Source organism: Schistosoma haematobium, chromosome 2 (genome assembly GCF_000699445.3).
Source record: "Schistosoma haematobium chromosome 2, whole genome shotgun sequence".
Classification (NCBI taxonomy): Eukaryota; Metazoa; Platyhelminthes; class Trematoda; order Strigeidida; family Schistosomatidae; genus Schistosoma; species Schistosoma haematobium.
Genome location: NC_067197.1, coordinates 7,530,861 through 7,547,633, shown reverse-complemented (window position 1 = coordinate 7,547,633; position 16,773 = coordinate 7,530,861). Strand labels below are relative to the sequence as shown.

Genomic DNA, 16,773 nt, shown 5'->3' with positions numbered 1-16,773 from the left:
CGAATCTCGCAAAACGGAATGCGCACTGCTGAGAGGTCTCACAGTAGAACGAAACGGCCTTTCACTGCTTCCAGGTTTTTCATGGTGGTCTAGCTTCAATTGAATCATGATCTCAACTATTAAAATTGCGTTTTTTATTGGTATAAAACACAACTATTCATGATATCAAACCGTTGTTTCTTTGTTTTATTGATTATATCTTATTATAAATCATTAAGAAATGAGTTTTGTAACACTCCTTCAAATAAGTCTGGTATTTTATAAATTGAGATTATAGAGATAGGTAGCTCAAAATAATGATTTTGGAAATGTTATATTCCTTGAGTTTGGTTCTTTCATAGTCATATGATTCATTTGAAAATGAAATGAGCTTTGATAACGTCTCAACATGACAACATGCCCTAGAGGAAAATTTCTAATTAGAGAATGCAATATCTTTAAATGCAGCGTGATCTGTAAATTTGTTGAAAATGGTTGTATCAACCAATCCATTTTTTAATGAAATATATTTACGGTACCCAGTATAATCAGAGAACCATCAGAAATTAACGCCATTCGTTGTGTAAGCTCTTTGGGAACTTACGGAGTCGGAATTTTACATAAATGTATACAGCAAAGAATATCATATTATGTGAATGAATATTTCTCGTAATTATTTCTATACCGTGCAGCCATTCTTTAATGACTGAATGTGAAGTTCCATTGAACCGTTAAATTATTATCCTACAATTTACAGTTTTTTTTGCCAGTATTTGCAAATTTTAACAAGGACGTCTTAATCATACTGCTGAATAGTTCTTGCACATTGTACATTTGTTTTTGGATATGTGACCGATCACCGAAACTTTGATGATATGTAGCATTGTTAATAAATATTCATGAAGATCAACGTAATTACTAAGTACTCACATGGATAGGTATCAACTTGTTATCGATCGGCTATTATGACGCGTTTATAAATTAAATATTAACCATGAAAGTAAGACACAATTGAAGATCACAATTGATTGATCACTGGGCAAAGCTTCTTAACGGCTTCGACCCTGCGTTACTTAGCTTCACATTTAGAGACGTTATCACAAAGCTATCCGGGCTGCAAAGGACCTCCTGTAGGACTGAGATGTATTTACAATTGATTGATCACTGGATGGTGATCAATGTCATGTACATCAGGTCCTTCGTGGTGCAGATCAAATCCTATCAACCAAATTGCAATGTGATCACTAGTCTAGGTATGATTCAACAATTGAAATTTATTTACAATATCAGTATCTCAGATGGGTTTTGTGGAGATTGTAGTAATTTCAATGGTTAAGATCATGAGTCAGTTGAAGCTAGACCACCATGGAAAACCTGGAAGCACTGGACGGCCGTTTCGTCCTATTTTGGGACTCCTCAGCAGTGCGCATCCACGAGGTATATCCTGGAGTTCTGGTGAGAAGTAGTGACCATGGAGTTCAACCAAGTCTGTTGTGAGATAGTAACTCACTGAAGACAATGGTGGATGTGTCGTGCAATTTCGTGGATTAGTTGAAGTTAGACATTAACACCGTTGGATGCCGGCTCAGTGGTCTAGTGGTTCGAATCTCCCAGGGGGCGAGGTTGCGGACGCGCACTGCTGAGGTGTCCCACAATAGGACGGAACGGCCGTCCATTGCTTTCAGGTTTTCCATGGTGGTCTAGCTTCAACTGACTCATGATCTTAACCTTTGAAATATCAGTATCTCTTAAATTTTGATTTCGTAGATCATTCATGAACCGATCAAATGAAAATATGATGATCACAATGTGAAATTAACTTTTTTTTATGGATTACGATTAGTGATTAATCATTTCTCTTTGTTTCATTTAGGTAGTTCAAATTATTCTGGATAATACATTTCCTATATATTTAACAAAAGTAATGAATGAGGTTTACTCTGTGGATATTAGCCGAAATCGTGATAAATTAGCTATAGTGGATAGTAACAAAACAATGAGTGTATACTCTTTGGAAAAACAAGAAAGTTTATTTCAAGTTAGTAAGAGGAAATATTATTCATTAAAATGATTCGAAGACTAGTTACACCATTAAATGACTTTAATTTAGATAGTTATTGAAAAAAACAAGGAAAACTGTCTAGTTATTTGATTACATTATCGGAGTCCTCAGTAATGAAATGAAGAAATTTAAGATTTTGCAGTTTATACTTTATCTTTTAACCCCCATTGAGTTAGCATTCCCTTATTCACAAATTTCAACGATTGATCGACATGATGAATTGATCGAATCTAGAAATTTTTAAATTAATGGATACTATCTTAGCGGTCTAATGATAATGTGTTCACCTGAAGGACTAAAGATCTTGGATTAAATTTCTGTACATGTTGTTAATGGATAGTACTGTCGAACCCCATAATCCTCAATGATTTTAAACATCTTTAAGCTGTGAAATCTTTACGCCCAATTCAGATTACTTCGATTGATTTATTGGGAATTCTAGTATAGGGGTTGTGGAGATTATTAATTTTTTGATTGACATCATGAACTGATTGATGTTAGACCACCGTTGCAAACCTGGAAGCATTGGACGGCCATTTCGTCCTACTGTGGGACTCCTCAGCAGTGCGCATCCACGATCCAGTGAGCGGGAATTCGTTGATTCAGTAATATCTTTTTATATATCTGACTGACTAACTTTTGGTTAAAGAGTAATTGAAAACTAAATAATGATGAAATAGTACATCCTCTCTTCTAGTTTATAACTTGTTAACAGTGATTAATATCAATGAAGGAATAAAAAAGTCGGATGGGTTGATCATTTAAATAACATGGCATAATATCACTTGTGTTGTGCTTAACAACTGAAATGTTCAGGCTCAATGACACTATGACAAAAGAAAATAAAACAAATATCATCTACAAGATAAGTTGTCAAATATATATCACATAAAATATAAACCCTCTTCATCTAATATGAACAACAGTTAGATGTCCGATGTAATGACACCAAAAAATATATTTACAATTGAGATCAATTTCGATAGGAAGATTGTGAAATAAATTATCCCATGGTCTTACTTTCTCTATGAAACACTAAAAATCCCAAACTAGAATAAAACAACTATGTAGTGTTATCGTACTCAAGTTAGCATTTTGTTATTGAAGTTGTTTTCTACGAGATTGAGTAGTATACTTAATGCTCAACTCTCCTCCTTTACCAAGGCTTAAGACTGGCAGTAACTCTAAAAGAGTTGCAAACGAACAATTTCCACAAAACTCTTCACACCAATGTTTTTGTTGTTGTTGTATTTACTGATAGTTCCATCGTGTCTAATTACTTCGAAATGATATAATATTCCCTTCTTAATTTATTCTATTTTTTTAACGATTTAGGAACCAAATGTTTTTAGTATTTCATGGAGTACAACTAATAATGAATTATTAGCTTATACTGGTAATGATTTATTATTTATCAAAAATGGACAATTTCCAAGTCATCGACAATATAATAAAGTAATTGATTACTCTTTTTTTATTCAACAGATGTTTAGATAATAAAGTAGTATTCATCACAGATTGAATTGAGTAAGGAACGTACCTCTGAAAATCAAAGTTAAGTGTTCATCATGAGACTTTAGGTACTGGGTCATTCATGAATAAGCACTATATCAGAGTTCCATACTAAGAAGAAGTAATTCTTAAGTGTTCTCTGATCAGCAAGGATACTCCAAACAAATTCAAGGTACAGTGAATAATATCCTTAAATTAAACGAATCTCTACAAAACTTCTTCATCAGGACATTATAATAATTATACTGTTTCAAATCGTCTTGGTTATTTGATATGTTTATTTCGATACACAATATGTTATAATTAGATAGTGAACGTATTAAAATCACTAGAATTGGAAAATTAATCAAGTGGATTATTTGTTCTTAAAACATTTATAATTCAATATTAAGTTTGTGATTAGTATCCTTATAATAAGTTACGTTGTTTATGTCACTTAAATGTCGTATTATAAGCAAAGATGGATAGTGACTGGCAGTGGAATCCAGGACGCACATTTCGTCCTGCTGGGGACTCGCCAGATGTACTTACCTGCATTCCAGTGGCTAAGTGAATTATGCGACGGCATTTGAAGACAACGGTACTGAGTTTGAGTCCTAAAGTGGATATTAATTCTGAGATGCAGGTACGTTCAGCTGACGAGTCTCAAATAGTATGGAACGCGCACCCTGCATTCCACTATACATCTTTGCTCATAATGCTTGTGATTTCATACAGCATCGAGGCAATCTGCACATGATGCACATATGAGAATAAGAGATTGATTAATTGCAGTCTTAAACAAATAACATCACTTATCTCAATATTGCATATACGTCTTGATGGTTCGTGCCAACTAGCATGATAACTAATTTCAACTATTCTTTTCGATTCTAAAATTTGTGTTACGATCTAAGTAAAATTATAAGGTGTCTTTTTATGGTCTATTTCAAATAGCAAGGTTAGTTCCCTTTGATTTTGAACAGTTTATCATGAAGGCATTTCAGATTTGAATGATTTCTTTAAATGTTACTTACTTACTTACTTACTTACTTCCCCCTGTTACTCCTCATGAATGAGCATAAGCCGCTCACCATCATTCTCCATCCAACTCTGTCCTGTGCAATCCTTTCCAGCTCCTTCCAGTTGTTATTCATCCTTTTCATATCTGATTCTATTTCCCGACGTAATGTGTTCTTTGGCCTTCCTCTTTTCCGCTTCCCGTGAGGATTCCAAGTTAGGGCTTGCCTCGTGATTCAGTTCTTTAAATGTAGTCTAGTTAATAAGTTAAATAACTATTCAGTAATAGATCTGATTCTTCGTATTATTACTGTTACTATTAAGTATAACAGTATTGAGCTATGATCCTATATAAATATGTTATACGTCAGTAACAAGAATGTAGATCAATAGAATGATATAGATTAGCACCAATACATCCATAACCTGTCATGTGATTGAACCCTAAAGCCTTCTAATTTGATAAGGAACAAAGTTGATACTTGAACTAATTTTTCCGTAAATTTCAAAAAGTGAATCTTATTCTTTCTTATGAATTGAGATGGTCACTGATAAAGATCTTTCCAATATAATTACGTCCAAGACTCTAAATTTGCAGCTAATTGCTCTCTTAATATAGCTAGAAATATTCTATTACCATCCTTAAAAGTATCTGAAGTTAACCCGCCAAATCCTGACAATTTTTAACTCCCCTCTTTTCTTCACATAGTTTTCTCAACAGAATAATGTTCATAAGTTATTTTCCTAAGTTCAATTCACCAAAGATAATTATGGCAGTGAACTAGTAATTAAGAAACCGAATATACGACATATGTTGAATGTTCTCAATAGTCTTCCTGTGCATTCATCATCTTTGTAGTTTTCATGGTAATCATCAATTTACATATTCCACTCAAGACAAAATGAATTTTCTGGTAATTTTTTCAAGTTTTACCAATGACCCATTTCGTTTATTTCTTAAATAGACCAATATACATGTCATGGAATATTCAAATTATGCTTATTCTTTAAATTCGAATACATCTATCATTCAATTTTGTTTTTAGGGTCAAATACTTAATTTCACAGGTTCCATTATTTATTGTTTACATGAGAATATTATAAATCATATAGAAATTTCATTAAGTCCTGCTGTTTATCATTATTTGGGAACTGGTCAATTGAATGAAGCCTATCAGCTTGCATGTTTTGGACTAACTGATCAAGACTGGAAAGTTATTGGACGAATGGCTTTAAATAAACTTAATTTAAAAGTAGGTTTTGATAAGTTTCAGTCGTGCTATTCTTAAAAAAACGGTAGGTAATATTTACAATTATAAATGAAAACTGTGATCCCCGAGGTAACTGCGATACTGATTTCTTAACGGATTCTTATATTCCATAAATTTCTACTCCTTAATTCTGAACTAGACGAGAATGTAGTGATATGGATGGAGCTTCGATTTGAAGGTTAATTTATATACAAAAAAATAAAGGTTGTGTATGGGTTTACAAGTGACTTTTAGACAGAAAAAACGTTTATAAAGGATAAAAAAGTTGATTTGACCGTACAAGCCATGAACGTTGGCTAAGCCTCTTTGGAGAAGTCGATCCCCTTGTCTGGACATTAATTTTAACCCAGATAAGCAAATATATCTAGGCTGGGGGAAACATCAAAATTCCAAGATACAAAACTAGATTTGCTACTACTGAGAGGGGATCATGAAAGTTACTCTTAGCTGGCAAATATAAATTACATACATACCAGAAATACACGAGTTTTGGGTTCATACATTTTATAGTATACATATGAGCATGAGCATCTTATGTGGTAGATAAATACCAGCATGTTTGGTTTGCTAAAAATACATTGCATATACACAAGAAATATGTAGGTGCAAAACCTTGGCATTATGTGTTATCTATGTTGCTAAAACTAAATCTTATCAATTAGTTCAAATTAGGAAAAGATTTATTGTTTAGTTACTAACATTAGGAATGCATCGTACTCAAGAATTTCAGTAATATTAAGTATTTGACAGGGACAGACAACTCATAACAGAGCTCCTTTTAACTATTTAACGATCTTAGATAGACTTGATTGGTAGAAAGAGTTTGATTGAGAAATACGCATAACTAATACACTCAATGATGAAACTGAGTTTAGGATATGCTTTCGTAAATCATTGAATTATTTGTCCACTGAGCAGACGCTACCCAGGAAGGTTTAGAAAAATGAAGGAATATGTGACAATTTTTTATTGAATAATATATATATATATATGCCGTATGTCTTCAGAACATTCTAGAAGATGAAAGTCCCTTGAAACTATGAAAACACCAGATTTCCTATAAATAACTGACCTTAGAGTAACCCTTTTACCCACATTTCGCGCCTTTTCTTCAGTGTTTATGTTGAAGCTTATGAGTGATTCGAGGTTATAGGAAACTGCTTTTTCTTTAGTTTGATATTGTTATAACTGTGAAAACGTGAACTTGGAACACGGGAGACTTCCTCTTGCACAATGCCTTAGAAATCACAAAAATTGTTGACAGATGCAGATTTTTCTTTACCTTACGAAAACACAACAGCAACTGCATAATCGAACACAATCATCTGCATATAGAGTTTACCAGTATTTCATGATTAATCAATGAATATCATGCATAAATAAAACAGTCAGTGTGCAGTTGAATTATGTAACAAATGGCACATTGAATAAATACAAAGAATGATACACTTAGTAAATATTACTCTGAATTACCTCTCAATCGCACATTTTATGTCATTCTAACAGATGTGGAATAAAATTTAAAATAACAATTCTGAATAGCTATACATACTTACCCCTGTAACCCCTCGTGAAGGAGTGTAAACCGCTCACCAGCATTCTCCATCAAACTCTGTCCTGGCCAACCCTTTCCAGTTATGTCCAGTTGCTATTCATCCTTTTGGTGTTTATCTCCGATTCTCAGCGATGTGTTTTCTTTGGTCTTTCTCTTTTCCTTTTACCTTGAAGATTTCAAGTTGGGACTTGCCTCGTGAAGCAGTTTGATAATTTCTGCAATGTATGTCCTATCCACTCTTTGTGTCTTTTCCTCTTCAGATGGAGGTTGGCTTGTTCTCTTCCACAGTAGTCTGTTACTGATGGTATCCGGTCAACGGACATTGAGTATCTTGTGTAGACAATTTTCTGTAAATAATTATGTTTTTTTGTTGATAGCTATAATGAGGTTTAATCACTTGGATAATTCTTGATTACATGGATGGTAGGCCTTTATTTTAAGATCCTAGTCAGAGCAACTTCCACAGCTTTTCCTTCATTTTCAAAAGGTGAAACTATCAAAACTAATGAAAATATGCAATCGCCAGTAAACTTTGAAATTTTCAACAATATATGTTTCTTCTACTTCTGTTTGTAAATAGGTAGCGAAATGTGCTTATATACAGTTGGAAGATATACTTATGCTTACTTTTATTCAACAACTTGAGGTAAGTCACTTTTCACTTACCAGCTACATATAATAATGACTTCTCATTCATATTATTTTTTCTGTTAATAATTGTTAATGGTCACTAATAGTCAGCGGGTGATCAACGTGAATAACAGTTGTATAACATGCTTAAACTGGATCCAAGTACACAGTAATATTATGAATAGTAATAATAATAACAACAAGATATGGGTTCGGATCCACCAAAAAGCATCATTTCCCTCAAGATGAAATCGGTCATTATTCAGTGATAAGTCAATTAAAAGTACTTCTGTTCTACTTAGATCAATTTTGGGATATACTGTTTAGTCCTAACAAATGAATGGCTAGGAACAGAAGTTATTCTAAGTAATGTTTACACAACTATCCCTTCGTACTAGCATACATCTCATATCAGGCCAACAGTGATGTGTAAAGGTTAGTTGATTATATTGGACTTAATTAAAATTTTGTGTTCCAATCTACTGATATGCCATGGACACACTTCAGTGAATAGTGGTTAGGAATCGTCAGAATTGTTTTATCTGTTTTACACATATAGGTTATCAAGTAGAAAGCCGAGTAATAGTTTATAATCAAAATGCATTGGATCGAGTTTTATGTCGCGTGTCGCTTATATCACAAGAATCTTGGAATCTAATAGTCACGTTTTCAGTTCTCAAATCAGTACTATCTAACTGGGCACCTTATTTCATGAATTGATACAGCCGAAGTTTAACATTCAGAATTTGCTTGTCAGAAATTCACAAGTATTTATCCTTCAATTGTGTAGAAAAAAATGATGTTTAGTGTTTTATTGTATCGACTGTTGGTTGGCAGTGATTGGTTCCAGTCTGGTTATATTGACCGAAGTACTTGTTCTCTGGTGTTTACCCATGCCAATCTGAATAGTTTAGCCAAAATTTGTAAATTTAGAGTCTGAGGATATAGACATACTATAAGCTGTTCTAACGAGTGTTTACCACATGGTGTTTTTAATGAATATTTGACAGCTCCACAAACGTTTTTTTATTTAATAGTGTTCTAATTATATCAATGATTACAAAATTATTTGGATCATGATTTATTCTCAAAATAAAAGTCTTCATAGAATAAATTCACATGGTATTGCTTACTTGAATCTTTCCGTTAATGTTTAGGACTGCAATTGATCGGTCTCTTATTGGAGTATGCGCGTACTGTGCAGATTGCTTCGATATTGCCTTAATTCACAAGCATTCTAAGCAATGATGAATGGTGGCTAGCAGTGGAATCCAGGATTCGCTTTGGGACCCGTCATCTGGATGTACCTGCATCTCAGATTTGATGTTCAGTCTGGGACTCGAACGAAGTACCTTTCGCTTCAACCACCATCGCTTTATCCACTTCGAAGTGAACGGTACTGAGTCCGAGTCCCGGAGTGAACATCAGGTACATCCAGCATAGAACGACAAGCAAATCCTGGATTCTACTGTTAGCCGCCATCCATCTTTGCTTATAATGCTTGTGAGTTAAGGCAATATCGAGGTAATCCGCAAACGATGCCCATATTCAAATAAGAGACTGATCAATTGCAGTCCTAAAAATCAATAGGAAGATTCAAGTAAAACAATATCAAGTGAGTTAGACAATGTTACGTTTTAAATTAGTCAACTTTAGCGTATGGTACGTTTAAAAATGTTATCAACTTACTTACTTACGCCGGTTACCCTTAATATAGAAGGTTTATTTAAAAAGATGTAGGAATATTCATTGTAAGTTCTATATTTGCGATTAACAAAATAAAATAAATCATATAAATAAAATGCATAGTAGGAGAAATTTCGTCTGATTAACTGGAATGATCAAGACAATGAAAATAGACTTCTTTTAAACCAATGAATCAATTCTTCTAGAGTCAACGCAGATAGATCTCTCTATGTCATAGGGCTTAGCTGCTTTCTACTTTCAGTTTATTTCAACAATTGGGATCATGATTCAATTGAAGTTAGACCACCATGGAAAACCTGGAAGCACTGGACGTCCGTTTCGTCCTATTGTGTGACTCCTCAGCAGTGCGCACCCACGACCCCGCCTCGTGGGATTCGAACCCATGAACTATCAGTTTCGCGCCAGGCGCGGTGTTAATGTCTAACTTCAACTAATCCACGAAATTGAGCGACACATTCACCATTGTCTTCAGTGAGTTACTATCTCACAACAGCCCTGGTTGAACTCCACTGGTCACTACTTCTCACCAGAACTCCAGGATATACCTCGTGGATGCGCACTGCTGAGGAGTCCCACAATAGGACGAAACGACCATTGTCTTTAGTGCATTACTACCTCGCAACTGACCCGGTTGAACTCCAGTGGCCACGGCTTCTCACTTGAATTCCAGGAAACAACTCTTGAAGACAGTCACTGGTGAGCATATGTTAATTAGTATCAGAAGGGGTTTTGTGTAGATTGTAGTGATTTCAACAGTTGAGATCATGAATTTAGTTGGTTAAGCGCCTGGCGCGAAACTGATAGGTCATGGGTTCGAATCCCGCAAGGCGGGGTCGTGGATGCGCACTGCTGAGGAGTCACACAATAGGACGAAACGGCCGTTCAGTGCTTTCAGGTTTTCTAAGGTGGTCTAGCTTTGATTGACTCATGATCTCAACTGTTGAAATTACTACAATCTCCACAAAATCCCTTTCAGTTTATTGTTTTATAACTTGCTATAAAAAAGAAAAAGATTAATAAGTAGAGATAAAATGGCGACAAATAGTAAGATTCCCAAAGTTTCTTTCATCTTATTTGAGACTCATCAGCAAAAGTTTAACATCTTTTAATGTAATGTTCTCTGTTTACTATGTGCGAATTCTTTCTTTTATTATCTAGGAAAGATCTAAACGTGGTGAATGGAATAATAAAGAATTAATTAATAATTCATCAAATATTTCAATGATTCTAGGTGATATTTCAGCATATTTAGGAAATTTCAATGAAGCTGTTATGTATTATACAAAAGCGAATTCAAATTCTAATAAAATAAATCATAAAATCATTGATATGTATACTGATTTACGTCGTTTTAATGAAGCACATGAAATGATCAAATCTAATAATAATGATGATATAAATGAACATAAATTATTATTAAGTAAAAATGCTGATTGGGCTAAATCAACAAATGAGCATAGAACAGCAGCTAAAATGTATATTGATGCAGGTGAATATATGAAAGCTATTGAACTATCTGATTTACATGGATGGACTGATATGTAAGTTGTTTTTTTATATATTAGAAGGGAGGGGGTTTTGTGGAGATTTTAGAGATTTTATAGTTTAGTGTGTGTCAGTCCATTGAAGCTAGACCATCATGGAAAACCTGGAGGCATTGGATGGATGTTTCTTCCTACTGTAGGACTCCCCACTATTGTGCATCCACGGTCCCACCCCACGGGACTTGAAACCAGGACCTATCAGTCTCTTGCGCGAACGCTTAACATCTAGGTCACTGACCCAGCATCCAACTATGTTAATTTCTAACTTCAACTAATCCGAGAAATTGCACGACACATCCACCATCGTCTTCAGTGAGTTACTATCTCACAACAGACCGGGTTGAACTACACTGGCTTCGGCTTCAATTATTTTTATATGTCATTCCAATTTATACTTTAAAAACTTTGATAAAATTTAATTATTTTCATAATTTAAATGAAAAACTGGTCTTAATTAAGTCATCACCGAAAACCAGAAAGCATTTAACAACTTTTTCGTTTCTATGTGGGACTCGTTAGCAATATGCATTCACGACTACATCGCAGGAGATCGAACCGATGAACTTCGGTCTCCAGTGTGAACGTATCATATTAAGTTTCAGTAATAATAGAGTAATATGTTTTAAACGGAAATAATTTTTCAAGGGTATGAAATTTGTTTTAAAACTCCTTATCCATTCACCTGTACCCTTTACCAACCAATCAAAAACACCATTTTAGCTGACCACTGAAATGCCTATTATTGGACCCATGAAAGTAGTGAGTTTATTTCAGCAATGTCAATTCTATTCACCATTGATGCCAGCCATGTCTGTTTCAAATAGTGAAACGGATATAATTTTCAGACAGATATTTATTGGTGTAGGATTTCGGATGGAAGCGAAATTCCTGGGAAAACTAAAAGCTTATGGAAATGTGACTTTTGAGAAGATGGATAAGATTTGTAGCTCAGGTGGATGATTTTGATGGATTTCTATTCTTTGAGCTAGATAGTTTAGTCATGGAGCTTTCATCGTTATTCTGAACAACTTCGTCAGTACAAATTTCACTTAGAATTGAAGTGTTCAATTCCTCCACATATGACTCACAGCTTGTCCTATAGACTTCCATGTTGGTTGGTTATTGTTAACCTTTAACTACATCAAAATGTGACTCTACTGTTTTATTACATAGTATTTAGATTAGTTCAACGCTTCATTATTTCTTATAAAATTTAACTGAATTGTTTTTGATTAGTTAAGAGGACGGATTAAAAAATTTTCCAAATTCAGTGTAACATTCTGTAACATTGACTTTATTCTCAATGTAACACACTAGTCAATACAATATTGAGTTTGTTTTCAAGTGTAACATTGGCGAGACTCTAATTTATGGACGAGCCAGTCAGAGGCGTTTTAGAGAATTCAAGGTTACGGCGCCAACTTCAGTGCTTAATGCTAACGTATGATCGGTTCACAAAGAATTTTGTACAAAACGTGATAATTGAGCGGCTATAACAAATAAAACGGCGAGACTATAATTTGTGAACGGATTAATCAGGCGTAAGATAAAAGATCTCGGATTTTAACGCGAAAGACTTTCATCCTTTTGGTTAAATAAACTCCTGGCATTATAGCTGATGTCAGTTCGTAATGAAAACCCTATATATAACTCCTAACTAAGGCGAATTATGACAATTATTGCAAACTGGATAATAAAAGCACCAGCAACACTGGCTGCAGCCAGGTACTACAATATATACGGATGTTGAAGAGCGTACAGACTCTTACATAGGCTTGGTTATGTGCATCGTGTCGTTATCCACAAGTAGCATTTTGTGTACTCAACAACCGGAGTGCACATAAACAATATTGAAGCTATATGGTCGAGGCTGAAAGAGTTTTTGAGACTTTATCATGGCTCCAGAGGCCGACTATTCTGTAGCCATATGGATGATTTCCTCTACTTCATGAATTACGATTTTAGAACGTCTTTCTAACCTTGACAAGTTTATGAACCATGTAAAAGAAGTGTATCCACTTTATTTCCTTGGTTTTGTATACTATATTTTTACTCTATACTGACTGTTTGCTGATTGGCTAATATTTCTCAAGGTCACTCAAGATTCGTTCATAGGTCGTCCATAAATTAGAGTCTCACCGTAACATTATCATTAAAGCATATTCTAAGAACTCTGTTTACCATTTTTTTTCCAAATTTTTGTTCTTCTTCCATATATATACATAAAAATTAGTTTATTAGATATTAGTCGTCGTTTAGATAAAAGTGATCATGAATATTTAGAACGTTGTGCACGTAGTTTAACTCGACTTGGTGAATATGCTTTCGCTGCAGATTGTTATGCTAAATATGGTGATATTGAAAATCAATTAAATTTATATATTGAATCATACAATTGGGAAGAAGTAAGTTTTATTTGTTGATTATGACAGATATATGCTTTTGTCCAATATGATCTTTGTATTCCCTATATCAATTCTAATGAATTATATTCATTGAGTGATTTCTTACAGTAATTATACATATTTGTTTATATAAAGCTTAATTTTGAGCAAGAATTGGACTATATATCTAGTGTACTTTCGCCTAATGAAGATGCTTTCAGATGACAGGTTTTAGAGATGTATTTAGAAGAATCAATAAAATGTTATTTACGCCAGTATTCTATATTCTTACTTTACGCTGTAAGCATTTCAGTGGTTCCCGTCTAAAGTATAAATAACAAGATATCGGATACAACAGAGGTAACACAGAAATAACACAAAACAGTTTGTAGACTATTAAAGCATACAGCCTGTGGACTTCGAACAAGAGTAAACAATTAATAAACAACACAAGGTTAATTTCCAAGTTTACTGGCGTTACAAAAATAGGTCATATGAATGAATCACTATTACAAATCGAAAATAGAGGTCCCATAAAACTCCTGAATAAAGAAAGATTTCTGTAAAATTAATGTGATTGAATGAAAACAATTCAGCACATGACAAATTTTCTCTTTTATTTTAAGACTCCTTAGCAATTCGTTGTGATAATTTCACCAAGGATCATCACTGAAACCTTCATTTCTCATGGGTATTATCATCAATCGACCACCTTATAAACCTATACAATCAAGAGTTTTCGTTATGAATGGTAGGACGTTAGACCAAATATATAAAGTTTATAAAGATGGATCTTGACTGTTTCACAATTCGAATACCTGCATTCTAGCAAAGTACTCCATTTTAACAGATAATGCTTTTGTGACTAGTATACTTCAAAACTTGACTTGAACCCAGATTGCATATTTTTCTTGAACATAAATACTTTTGTTTACAAATGCATGTTTTTAATGAAAAAAAACAACTTACTTACGTCTCTTACTCCTCATGAATGAGCAAAGGTCGCTCAACAACATTCTCCATCCAACACTGTCCTGGTCAATACCTTCCAGTTGCCATTCATCCTTTTCGTATCTGCCTCTATTTCCCGACGTAGTGTGTTCTTCGATCTTCCTTATTTCCGCTTCCCTTCAGGATTCCAAGTTAGCGCTTTCTTCGTGATTCAGTTTATTGATTTGCACAATGTATGTCCTATCCACCTCCAGCGTACTTTCCTAATTTCTAATTCAGATGGAAGCTTGTTTGTTCTCTCCTAAAGTAGGTTGTTGCTGATGGTATCCAGCCAATGGATATTGAGTATATTGCGTAGACAGCTATTTATAAATACTTGTACTCCGTACAGTAGGATTGTCTTGACGTTCGTATTGAAGATTTTGACTTTGATATTAGTTGATAGTTGTTTTTAGTTTCATTGTAGAAATGCGGCTCTTGTTTTGCCAATCCTTGCCTTTACATCTGCATCAGATCCTCCTTGTTCATCGATGATGCTTCCTATGTACATGAAAGATTCTACATCTTCCAGAGCTTCTCCATCAAGTGTGATTGGTTTGATTAGTGTTCTCTGTGTTGTACTTGAAGATCTTGCTTTTTCCTTTGTGTATACTGAGGCCTACTGATGCAGTAACTACAGTTTATTTTCATCTAGCCAGATAAACACCATGTATAATGTAATAAAGGAAATGACTTAAAGTTTAATTTCTTATTTCCCAGTTAAATTATACTATGCTGATGATACTGAGCAAACCAATCAAATTTAAAGGTAAAATATCTCGAATTTCTGAGCAAAATTTGAAGACACGGTAGGATAGATATTCTCTTATTAAGAATCAGATGTAAATTGTCCATATACAATTTGTAATATTCTTAAAATTGATTTTAAAGAAACATATTTCTTGTGCAAACACACAGTAGACGTGACATGGCATGTAAACATGATTACAAGAAATACCTGCTTCTAGTGTAGACTTCATTTGAGCATTCATGAATTGATTCAGGGCATGTTCAAGGGTGTTTGTGTGGTTAAATATCATACCGTAATCCCTAATCCTTATCTTCATAATTTTATGAACAAAAGGAGGGCGCTTAAATATATGGAGAAACTAATCACATTTCAAATAGCAACCCGTGAAGTTTTGTTACAAAGCATTCTTTCTCATTATATCTAGTGCCATTTTATAATGAATTATCTAACCCTACCTCATAACTCTAACCTAAACATTTAATGCCTAATCTTAGACTTTGTTTCATTTACTAGAAAAAATAATCCACCACATGAAAGTTTATGAATCATGTAAAGACCATTTATTGATTCTAATTCTATTAACATTTACTGTTCAATGTTTGATGCTTAAACACTTTTCTGATTAACTGAAAAGATGTCAATATGGTATTGATGTGAGCGAAAACTCAAGTGGGAAAAACTAATTTATTTTTAATCTGAAATTATAGAGTACCTTCCTTCAGATGTCCCTTACATGCTTCATGAACCTTTCAATTCTGTTCTTATTATAATTCATCTCTGTTTACATTTCTGTTCTTTTCAATTCGATCTTCTGCTGAAGGCATTCCACTTCTGATTAATGTTACATACTACTTATATCCGTCAATATAAGTAGCATACACTATAGTATGATTTTATTGCCTATATTTGATATATTTTTACTGTCACTGATACTATTACTCTTTCTACTACTCTGTGATTCTTTCTGATAATTTCATCTCACTGTGATGGTAATATGATGTGACCATTTGAACAGATGTATTATATGTATCAAATTGTATACGAATAATTAACTGATTAACTGAATATCATTTCTACTTAATACTATATTCTGTGATTGTTTATAATCAGTCATTAGAAAATTGTTCATCCAATGCTAAAAATGAAGATACTAATTTATGAGTACCAATGACTATCGTAACCAGTGATTAGAGACTCTGGGTGATATAGCTCAGAATCGATCACAATGGCGTACGTGTTTACACTCTATGTCTTCCCTTAAACGATGAGATATCTTTCTTTCTAGCAATTAATTCTTTCTTCCTGTACTGTATCCTTATATGCAATCCTTCTTTTATATATGACTATCACTGAAGTGAATACTTCTATGAAATTGGTGTTCATCTTGTT

General features: G+C 33.9%; 1 protein-coding gene across 1 annotated transcript in view; it reads left to right on the top strand.

Moving 5' to 3' along the window:
- The window catches only part of MS3_00010736 (uncharacterized protein), a 52,295-nt gene that overhangs the window by 15,279 nt on the left and 20,243 nt on the right, over nucleotides 1-16,773 (top strand). Inside the window, exons 11-16 of the mRNA XM_051219131.1 lie at nucleotides 1,853-2,017; nucleotides 3,377-3,496; nucleotides 5,599-5,805; nucleotides 7,959-8,024; nucleotides 10,874-11,256; nucleotides 13,493-13,664. Coding sequence (XP_051067379.1) covers nucleotides 1,853-2,017; nucleotides 3,377-3,496; nucleotides 5,599-5,805; nucleotides 7,959-8,024; nucleotides 10,874-11,256; nucleotides 13,493-13,664 — 1,113 coding nt within the window. The remainder of the gene's footprint in view (nucleotides 1-1,852; nucleotides 2,018-3,376; nucleotides 3,497-5,598; nucleotides 5,806-7,958; nucleotides 8,025-10,873; nucleotides 11,257-13,492; nucleotides 13,665-16,773) is intronic.